Here is an 11,187-nt window from a genome sequence, read left to right as displayed (position 1 = left end):
AAAAAAGTCATCTGATTACTTAACGCGTTATCCCAACACTGCTTACAATGAATGTGAACTTTCAAAAGTATAGCCTCAAGAAATAAACAGTGACTATGAAATAATGGTTAACATGATTTTAGTGTGATAAAATTGCTTACTAACCTTTACTGTGTAAAGTTATAGCCAATTTTACTATTTCATTGCCATGACGATGTAGTCAACAAACCCTAAAACGACTGTAGAAATTCCAAATTAAACAATTTACAGCTCAAAAAATACACAAGTTTTATCAGAGGAATTAATGAAAGTGCTTTTATAATATTATACGATTCAGATTTCTGCCTTTAAACCCTCCAAAAATTGGTCCCATTCACTTCCATTGTAAGTGCCTCACTATGACCTAGATTTTTGCTTTTATTAAAGAACGGATGATTCAAAATGCTTTTTTGTGGTAATCAATATTATGCCACAAATGCTGTCGACTGAGCTTAACCTAGGAATATTCTTTTAAATCAGGAATACATAAATAATATATTGGATTAAACACTAGCAATTCAAAACAACAGCAGTCCACTGCAATTTACTTTAAATTAGGCAAAAATATAATTTTTTGATTACACAGATAAATGGATTTCTTACCAGCTTAGTATCAATCCTGTATCCAGAGATCCAATCATACCCCTCGAACACTATCTACAAATAAACTTTCCAGCATTTTCAGTGTTCCTCTGGAAGCTGAAAGATCAGATACTCCTCAGGAAGTAAAGAAACCAGGCACCACTGTCAGTGCAGCCTTTGAAGTGCTAATAGCACATTGTCTTTTACCTTACTTACAGAATCCATTCAGATTCAAAGTTTTTTTTTTTTTTTTTTTTGTACCAGCAGGATTTTTAGATTGTGACATTTTAACTACAATAAGAAAATTTTCCCTCACATTTTTGTTACTATTGTACATTTTACTATTTTCTTTCACTTTTTTCAACTAAATACATAAATACAACTATATATATATTATTTTAAAATGTTTTGCATTGAAGTAATGAAATTAGAAGACTATTTTGTATAACAGTAATAGGGTGAAAATGTGCTTAACAATTAAGGTCACAATGTCATAAAATAAAAAAATATCTTTATGAAAATCCAAATTTCTTTGTTTTGAGTTTAGAGTGAAATGTCACATTTTCTTAACAGGTTTTATGAGATTCACCCAAATAGCACACCATGACATAAAAAGTACACGAGGAGGACTAAAAGTGCAAATAATTTTAATCTTTGTGATTTTCCAGCTGGTTTAGCAAATATATACAGTGAAATTCATCCTACTACAATCAATTATTCTACGATAATTCCTCTTTCTATTGCAATCACCACTCAGCAGAAGAGTTTAAAATCTTGGCATTAATAAAATACATTATTAAAAACAACAATCAACAGTGTAAGAGGAGTGAAATGATTGTAAGAGCAGCTGAAAACATGTTACTAGAGATATGGCACTATGATTGGTCATCTGTTGATTATCCATTGAGCCAGGAACTTGAAAGTAATAAATCTGTATATTGAAAGACATATTCAAGTCATTGTGATATAATAGTGATGTCATTCTGGTTGGTGGTGCACACAGAGGTGTGAGTGTAACCTTGAGCACTGAGAGTGACAAGCCATTTCTGTCCTCTCTCTCACACACACAGTTTTTTATTCTTAAGTTATTGCCACAGTTGCCATGCCCTACAATATACATAGCAAGGGTGAGTTCTACATTTGCTTAAACTTTTGTGCAAGTGTGTTTGGCCCTACGTGCAAGCACATACATAGACACATACTGTCTAGTGATCTACAAGAAGCTCAAGTCAAAGGCACTTCTTAGGAACACACACAAGAATGTATGTGGCCTGTAACATTATGACGTACACTCACTTGTATATACCCATACACACAACCATGGCTGAAGGAATAAAAAATAAATTCTAAATAAAATCAATATTACCAGGTCAGTTTTAAGAATTGTAGTCACTTCGTGGGATTTCGTAAGCCAGCTGGGGGAAGATTTTCTGTGCAAATGTTTTTTCTCCACACACACACACACACACACACAAATCTGTATGCACACAATCACTTGTCAAATATTTTGACACACATAATTCAATACATTTTCTCATGTCATGTCTTTTCTTAAGGTAAACAAATGCATTAATAGAAGATAAGGCACCAAGCCAGCACAAGAAGCAAACATGGTGACGTTTACGTGCTGAAAGGGAGAGAGAGAACAACATGGAGGGAGAGACAGAACCATGAAGATAGAGAAAGACATAAAAATGGTTTCAATAAGAGTAGCTCATGTCAGCATGGGCACATCATCTTCAGAGGTTGTGTCATCAGAGAGAGGGATGAGCAGCACTTCATCTTCTGAAGAAGAAAAGGAAAAAGAGGGAGATGCAGAGAGGGGAAGAGAGGTAGGAGATGGGGAGGGTCTTAAACGGGAGAGACTCCTCCCCAGCATGTGGAAGAGAGATACCAGGGAGGGGCTGCTAGGGGGTACAGTTATGAGCGGGGTTTGTTGCATTTCAGGGGCATGGATAGGCTGGACAGAGGGAGGAGCCTCTGCTTGCTGCTGCTGCAGCTCTGTCTGATGGGCTAAACACAGTTTCTGAGGCAAGGGATGACTGGCAACTTCTGCAGCTACTGAGGAAACTCCAGGACTTGACTGGCTGGGCCCAGAGGCAGAAGTAGGAGCCTCTGTCTGTTGCGAGGCAGAGGCGGTGGTCTGTGACGACCTGGGAACAGGCCGGGGAATTAAGCCCCACCTTCTCAGGCGACGGACAGCTCTGCGGACAAACCGTGGCCTGCGTCTTCTTCGTGGAGAGGAAGCATTGTCTTGCCTGAGGAGCTGTAGTATTCCTCTTAAGGAGAGTGTGGCGGTCTAAAATATAAAAACAAATTAAAAGAGCTACAAATAAGGGAAAATAAAATGGATAGTTTATAATACAGGTACTTGCTACAAGTCATAATAATACTGACTAAGTTGTATTTTTGTTGTTTAAAAAAAAATCCAGCAGGCTTTTTTAATTATAATTGTAATGGCTGTCAAGAAACCCACACTGAATATTGTCTTACTGATATAACACTTTTTGAGAGCTCTTACTTCATTAGGGTTCTCAGTAGGGAAGTCTTCCACAGGTGGAATGATTCCCTGAGCAATCAGCTGACCATAGGAGGGCGGGGCCTGCTGCTGGATCAGTTCTGCCTCCTGCCTAGTGATTGGTGCGAACATGCTGAGCGAACAAAACAAAGGTTCATAGAAATGCTGAAGAAATGCACCATTAAAACTTAACATACCACAAAATGATTGATCTTAATAAAAAAAAAAATCACTGAGATTGTGGTCAAATTACTTTATATCACATAACTGGTCAAAATTGTTATTGGGAGAAAAGCATCAAATAAGCATTAAGATCCAGAAGCAGCCGACTTTCCATTTAGCATGTCAACACACACCATGCAGATTACTCAAGAATATCTACGCATCATTTCACATTGTATTTAGGCTCGTTTAAACAATCATTTATGTCGCCGTTTTTTTATATTATGTTCCATGAAAAAACACAGCAAATAAGCCACATCTCTTTATAACATACGTAACTCTGTGTGCATGCACATACAAAACACATTTTAGTCAGAGTGAAAAAATATGCTTGTTCTGTTCTATATATCAACATTCATTACTGTCAATCAAAAACATTGCAACTCTATGCAATGCACTAATTGTCTGGTTCACTAACTGAATGTTTGTACTAGCGGTTTGATGAAGTGTCATTTTGTAGGGATGTGAAGAGTTGCACATGACAGCGTTCTTAGAGTGCTGGTATTCCTGTTTGTTAGCACAAACATTTTTTGATGGACAGAATATTTAAACTGGCTGCATAAAATACTATGTTACATAAATGCTACATGTGTCTCTATGAATTATGTTTTTATCTGTTTGTATTTTGGTGTGCAGTGTGATTGACCAGCCAACATCAATTAAATATAAATTATATTAAAAATAAAAGTTGCTTTGGACTATAACTCGCAAAACAAACAAAAAAACATGTGACTTATATTCCATAAAATATGGTAATATTTCTATTTGTACATTTCTAATACTAAACAAGGAAAGCTGAACACTCCAAACTTATATGAGAATGTTTAATATTGAAATTGAAGGGTGTGAGACATCATTAATTTAACTGGTTTTACCTGTACTCTCGAGTGCGCAGCGAGTACAGCTTGCAGGTGCAGCCCATTGCAATGACTAGCAGCAGGCCGCAAACTAGGCTTCCAACAGTAGCCGCTGTGATGACCTTTCGGGGCAGGGTCACAGTGCAGTTTAGCTCATCTGTGCCATCCTTACAGTCCACCTGTCCGTCACAGCGCCAGCTCTCAAATACACACCTATTAGAGCAATTTACACAACCAATTATATGGATAACAAAAATGTCATTCTTGTCCATGGTTGATTATTCCTTTTATAGTGAACAGAAAACAATAAAACATACATGCATCCATATATAAGAGCACACAAACCTGTCACTGTCGCAGTGAAATGTCCCAGGTTGGCAGAAGGTGCATTCCCTCTCATCACTGCCATCTGCACAGTTGAGCTGGTAGTTACAACGCTCATGGATGGAAAAGCAGTTTGGTTTGCCTTGCTGGTGGCCTGCTTTCTGCATCCCGCCTATCCCACAGAGGAAGTGTCCAGCCGGGCAGCCCCCGCATCCTTCCTCATCCAAGCCTGTTTCAGGACAGTCCCAGTGCCCATCACAACGCTGCTTCAGGGTGTAACAGCCTCCATCTGATCCCCCACAAAGCCCCTCCCATGGAAGGCAGTAATCCGTAATGCGATAGGTCGCATTAAAGCCCTGCCCATCCGATGCAGTTATTGTATGGTAGATCAGGGTTAGCAAGCCAGTGTGGGATTCCACCTCCACTGCTTTGTTATTGGACACATAGCTGATCTGTAACAGTCAATGGAGGGGAAGAAATGATATGACTGGAACACAGTAATTGGCACTGACCAAGTACAAAGCTATAAAAAAAAGCTAGAAATGCTGCTAAGCAGCAAAAAAAAAATGCACATATATTGCACACAATAAACTCGCACAGTTTACTCACAGTTTTAATGACGTTGCCTGATCCATGGGGCTGGTCTGTGATTATGATTGTGTCTCCAGGACCCAGATCCAATTGCTGGAGCTCTAGTTTAAGTGGTCGCGAGTCTCGGGGGTCAACCGTCCACACACACTCCAATGGTTGTCCTGTTAGTACAGGAGGAGTAAATGACCCATAAAATGCATCTAAGTACCCCCCACATGGTCCTCTTTGGGGAATCAGTGTAACATTGGGTTCTTTAAGTGGTGTCACATCTGTGTTGGACAATGAAATAGCAATGGTGGTGGTTTCTGTGGGAAGGGGGTGATTTATATAGTCTATGTCAGGTTCAGGAGTGATGTCATCGCATCCATCCTCATCAGAACCAAGTTCATCACCCACACCAAGGCATTCTACCTGTCCGTTACACCGCCATGATGCCGGGAGACAGCGTTCACTGTAACATTCAAACTCTCCTGGAAAACAGGGACCCGAGTCTGGTGAGATTGGCGAAAGAAAAAAAATAGGAAGATGGTTAGAAAAAGAAAGAGACCAAGGAATAAACATGGTTAAAACTCTAGCCAAAATAAGATCATGTGTCATTTAAGGAAATACATTTTACAGTCTTCCAAGGGAAAGTGCTCTGAACCGTTTACATGTTTTCCAGTGTACCTTTAATATATGAAAGGTGGAACCCTGACACCGGGTAAAAATGGGGGAGAAAGTGGTGCGTCACTGTTATGTTTCCGCCCGTCAACTCAAATGGTGGTGGCAACTGGGAACCACAGAGTTTGTTGGACCTGCCAGTGAGAGGAGCCACAGACACCCATTCTCGCCCACATCTCATGCTAAACTGGGAAAAACTTCAAAAGAGAGGAAGGCAAAGGAAATGACAGGTAATTGAAAGAGAGACCATTTACAATGACTACGTTTACATAGACACAAAAAAGCAGCTTATTTGAGAAACCAGTGTCCCGTTTACATGCCCTGTACAAGTGGTCAGCTTTCTCCTCAGCAACGTAATTTCCCCACAATTATTCTGTAAATAACAACCATGGCATCCAGGGAAGGCTTCACCATTTCATACTTCGTTGCTTCACTATTTCTAAATTTGTTGCTGTTTGTTTCATTAACTTTCTATCATGACCTGTTTCATGAAGAGTTTCCCTCTTCTCCATGATAAACCTTGATGTGTTAAACCGCTTTTTCTTAATTCCTTACACAGCAAAAGGAAATCAGCGTTCACGTTTACATGATGTTTCAAAAGGCTTCAAGTGCATCAAGTGCATGTAAATGTGGTCAGTGTAAGCATCAAAGCAATCTCTTACCCTGTTAACAGCAAAATGTTGATTTTCTTTTTTTATCCCCTTTTTCTCCAAATTTGGAATGCCCAATTCCCACTACTTAGTAGGTCCTCATGGTGGCAAGGTTACTCAACAAAAGCCGGGTGGCGGAGGACAAGTCTCAGTTGCCTCTGCTTCTGGGACCGGCAATCCGCTCATCTTATCATGTGGCTCGTTGTGCACAACACAGCGGAGACTCCCAGCATGTGGAGGCTCATGCTACTCTACGTGAACCACGCACAACTTACCACAAGCTCCATTGAGAGCGAGAACCACTAATCGCGACCACGAGGAAGTTACCCCATGTGACTCTACCCTCCCTAGCAACTGGGCAAATTTGGTTGCTTAGGAGACCTGGAGTCAGTCAGCACACCCTGGATTCAAACTCGCAACTCCTGGGGTGGTAGGCAGCGTCAATACTCAATGAGCTACCCAGGCCCCCAAAAGATTTTCTAAACATTTTCTTCCGCATCTACATACACACACACTCAACCGGTTTACAATCTGGAATTACGATCAACAACAGCTTAATTTCACACCCAACAATGGCTTACTTTCACATTACACAAGTTCAAATAACTGCACAGAATCAAGCAATACAGATCATTTATGGTGTATAACATTCTTTTCATAAAAATTCACCAAAAATAAAACACTTGGTACCTGATGATGACACGCTCCCCAACTTTCGAGGTTATCAGCCAACTGCAGTTGAGTGGGCGGGAAGACCAGGCATGGTGGGCAGAGTTATGAATCTCTCCTTCTCTGGATAGCAGTATTTTGGGTGAACGCTCACAATATGCTGAAACAAGCAGTAAGCAAGCATAATGAAATCACAGCAATGTCTAGTTACTGTGCTCTGGGCTATACATGTCTATTGGATATCATTACAATAATAATCTTTGATCTACTATGGTTGTTTAAAAATGTGTGGCATAACTGCAGGTTGAACAGCCATTTAAAATGATTATATAAAAAAATACTAAACTTAAAATGCAATAACTTCCAAAGAAAAGACTGAAGAATAATTACTTTTAGTTTCTAAAAGCTGGAAAAATAGGTAGAAGGACAAAGATAGCCAACAAGTACACATTTTAGTCGTTGGCATTGCCTTGATGGCTGCTCCGATCTGGAATGTTTTGTTTAGTAATGGCGGCACTGGAAGTGGCTCAAAATAAGGTGAGTGTTCAAAATGAGAAAGAAACACTGTAAGGTGCCCCGTCCCACATGGCACACCAGTTGTGGACTTGCGGCCTTGCAATATCTGTCACATCCACATGTCTTTGAAGTCCATGAAACCATAGGATGTCCCATTTACCGCTATAATCCCTAAATACGCACTCGGTAAGTATGCTTGCACAGTTCTAATTCTAATCGAGCTCCAGTGGTTTTTTTACATTGTCAAGCTACAGTCTTTGTCTGTTTGCCAAGTATACATGACACAACGGCCATGTACACACTGCAGCTAAAGTTGTCAGTTCACCTTTGAGTGCTTAATCCTGTTCTGTACACGCACAGATTTATTTAACGGAGTGAAAACTTTGCATATAACCTCTGCCTTTCGAGCATGCACACAACACTCTAGTGTTGTCAAAAATACCGTACCGGGTCTACCCAGTTCCCATGCAGAGTCGGGAACTTTCAAACTCTCACAACAGGCAAAATATGGCGACAAGCAAAGCTGCTGTGGAGTCTCAACTGAATCTTGTCGAAAAGAAAAGTGGAAAAAGCCAGGTTTGGAAATTCTTTGGATTTGAGGCTGATGAAAAGGGAAACATCATAGATCAGCAAAAACCTATTTGTAAACGGTGCTTTCACAATTTTCTGACGAAAGGAGGAAACACATCAAACTTAATAAAGCACCTGAAAGACAAGACACCCGGATTTATTCAAGCAAATAAAGCAGGTGAGTTTAAGAGCATATTATCATTTGCATTAGGGCTGACACGATTAGTCGACAATGTCGAAAATAACAAAATTACGAGACAAATTTTCATTGTCGAATAGGAAACATTCCGGCGTTACATCTTAAATGCAGTTATATTTAATGCGTTATAGCTTTATTAAAGTTCAAATAATACAGCAGCAGATCATGTTAATAACTATAAACTCAGAAACTGGCATTTCTCTGTGTGGTCGGTGCCTCTTCAATGAGTTGCGCGAATGTCCTGATCTAAGGGGGAGAGATTGAAACTAATGCAGCTAGATTAGAACGCGATGGCTCGCGACTTATTTAATCATAATATATGTCACTGTGCATTTCTTATCGTGAAGTATGCAGCTTTATTAATATGAGAGGACTCTGCACATTAGCTTGGAAATTGTTTTTTATTCATTCTATTCTATGCTTGTCTATTTTTATTTTTAGTACTTGGTAAAAACTTAAAAGTAAAAGTTGCAAAAGTTGAAGCAAATCTTAGTTAAGTGTTCAAAAATACTTTAAGCATACATTGCACAGTTTTGTTATAATTCAAAAATAATACATTTAAATTAAAGTGTTGCTCAATGGCATATTTTTTTCTTATTTCTGCTGCTACTGTTTTGTTAACTTTGTTAATAAAAGAGTGTTGTTTAGTAACCCATTTTTGTGTTTTGAAAAATGGTATCAAGTACCGTGAAATTTAAATGGTATTGGTACCGACTACTAAAATGTTGGTACCGTAACAACACTACAACACTCCAATTATGGTCCGCTTAAAGTGTATACATGCTGGACAAAGTCAAGCTAAAATTGCATTATCAAGGTCTATTAGTTCGACTTTGCAAAAACAAACAACAACAGACTGGTGTGATTTCAGTTGGACTAAAGCCATTACATAATACAAATTATTGTTTCGGTCGGACTGAAATCAGACTTTTAAAATGCATGCGAGCATACTGACTCATGCAAGCTTGACAGAGGACCTCTACCTACAGTCTACACGGCATTACTTCACTAAAATGAGGACTCGGAGGAGAACCACAATGGTTTAGGGTGCCATTTTGGGACAGGCTCATAGTTGAACTCTCCCTTACCATTACTGATGGACAGCTCCAGAGTGCAGGGAACTGTGGGAGAGAAAAAAACAAGGGTTCAGTACATAAAAGACAAGACATGCTAAATGTGTCTTATTGACATCCATCATAAAGTATAGATAAATGACTGTAGGAATGGAAACAGTCAGGGCTTGATCAACACTTTAACGTAATCAACCTTTGGTGTAGGTGACCTTGCTTGACCCTAAAGCCACTTTACATAACCTTTAGTTCAGGCAAGGTCACTTTTTTAATCTAGAGGGACAAACTACAGGAAGAGCCTGCCTCTGACATCAAACACAGTTGCAACCATCTTTGGCCGCTAAACACACACACACAAATTCAGGCTGCAATCAAATCATGCAATCATGTCTCACCTGTTAAAACCAAAAGATTTAAGATGCAAAGGCTGCTGTGGGAAAGACGCATTCTAACAACCAATGACAGTCGTTGTCTGATAAAACACTAATTAAAACACAATTCAAGGAAAAAAACAGTCTACAGATCCATCAGCTCGCCACAAATGAAGACGTCATCTTCACCGATGTGTCGTTTTGGAAGTGTTTATCTGTGAAGGCAAAAATAAACACCTAAACTACAATTTCAGACAAAATAAACATTGACAGAGACAACTGAGGCTCAGTGTGAGCTGCCTTTGGTGTCCAAAAAGCGATACAATCAGAACTCGGTGGCATGACCTCGAAAAACAATGAATCTGGTATCGATATATTCAATGGCGTCAAAACATGTTTTACATTTCTAGAGCAGAACGTAATGTTCAAGGCTGATTGTGAACAGTTTCCTGTCTTGCTTTCTTCCAAACAACAGTGATGCAAATGGAATTTCTAAGTATTTCATGCTTATACTTAGAAAATATATTTAAAGATAATTTCCTTAGGTATCAATGTAAACAGTTAGCAATAGGCTGAAAGACCAGCGCCTGAACCTGACGCTTGTTCGGAAAGTTTCGTTTCCGACTTGACAAACCAGACTCTCTCTCGTCTGACTTTAGCTATTTAACGCTAGCTGTCTTACTGCTATCCAGTTTACTTTCTTTGTTTCATAATATAAAACAAATAAGACAAGATGTCACAGTGTAAAAAAAAAAATATTAAGTAATTCGATTATTTCGTTTTGACGCAGAGTGTTTAGGGACTTTATCATACCTTTTCTCCGTCTTTCTTGTTGACATTCGTGCCAATCCACTTCCGCAAGGTCTGTGTGTCGTAGGCGGGGACAAGACACCACCCATGTACGTTTCAGTGACGCAAAACACGTCGCCTTCTGTGTGTAATGTTCACATCGCACCACTAGATGTCATCACTCAATCTTAACATGGACATGCAGGCGAGAGTATGGCAAACCCTTAAAGGGTTAGTTCACCCCAAAATTAAAATTCGCTAATTTACTCACCCGCTGCCATACCAGATGTGTATGACTTTCTTTCTTCTGATGAATAAAAACGAAGATTTTTAGAATAAAATCTCAGCTATTTAGGTCCTCACTATGCAAGTTAATGGGTACCAAAATTGTGAAGCTCCAAAAGCAAACAGAGGCAGCATAAAAATTATCCATATAATTCCAGTAGTTAAATCCATGTCTTCAGAAGCGATATGATAAGTGTGGGTTCATGTTCGTAGACATTTAATCTTTGTGTCCATGTTGGTTTCATAATTTTTGAAAAAAGCATGTAGCCTATTGCTTTTTCTACACAAAATGTATT

General features: G+C 39.2%; 1 protein-coding gene across 1 annotated transcript; it reads right to left on the bottom strand.

Moving 5' to 3' along the window:
- Positions 1 to 1,241: 1,241 nt before the first annotated feature.
- On the bottom strand, positions 1,242 to 10,705 carry LOC127660413 (low-density lipoprotein receptor-related protein 10-like). The gene is made up of 10 exons (XM_052150620.1): positions 10,631 to 10,705; positions 9,842 to 10,032; positions 9,465 to 9,497; positions 7,113 to 7,251; positions 5,779 to 5,969; positions 5,131 to 5,603; positions 4,543 to 4,973; positions 4,216 to 4,410; positions 3,122 to 3,251; positions 1,242 to 2,899 (listed from the first exon to the last, which is right to left on the bottom strand). The coding sequence occupies exons 2-10, from the start codon at positions 9,891 to 9,893 to the stop codon at positions 2,315 to 2,317; spliced, it is 2,229 nt and encodes a 742-aa protein (XP_052006580.1). The 5' UTR covers positions 9,894 to 10,032; positions 10,631 to 10,705; the 3' UTR covers positions 1,242 to 2,314.
- Between the last annotated feature and the right edge of the window lie 482 nt (positions 10,706 to 11,187).

The sequence above is a fragment of the Xyrauchen texanus genome, chromosome 2, assembly GCF_025860055.1.
Source record: "Xyrauchen texanus isolate HMW12.3.18 chromosome 2, RBS_HiC_50CHRs, whole genome shotgun sequence".
Lineage (NCBI taxonomy): Eukaryota > Metazoa > Chordata > Actinopteri > Cypriniformes > Catostomidae > Xyrauchen > Xyrauchen texanus.
The sequence above is the reverse complement of the archived record's forward strand: the minus strand, read 5'-3'. Positions and strand labels throughout refer to the sequence as shown.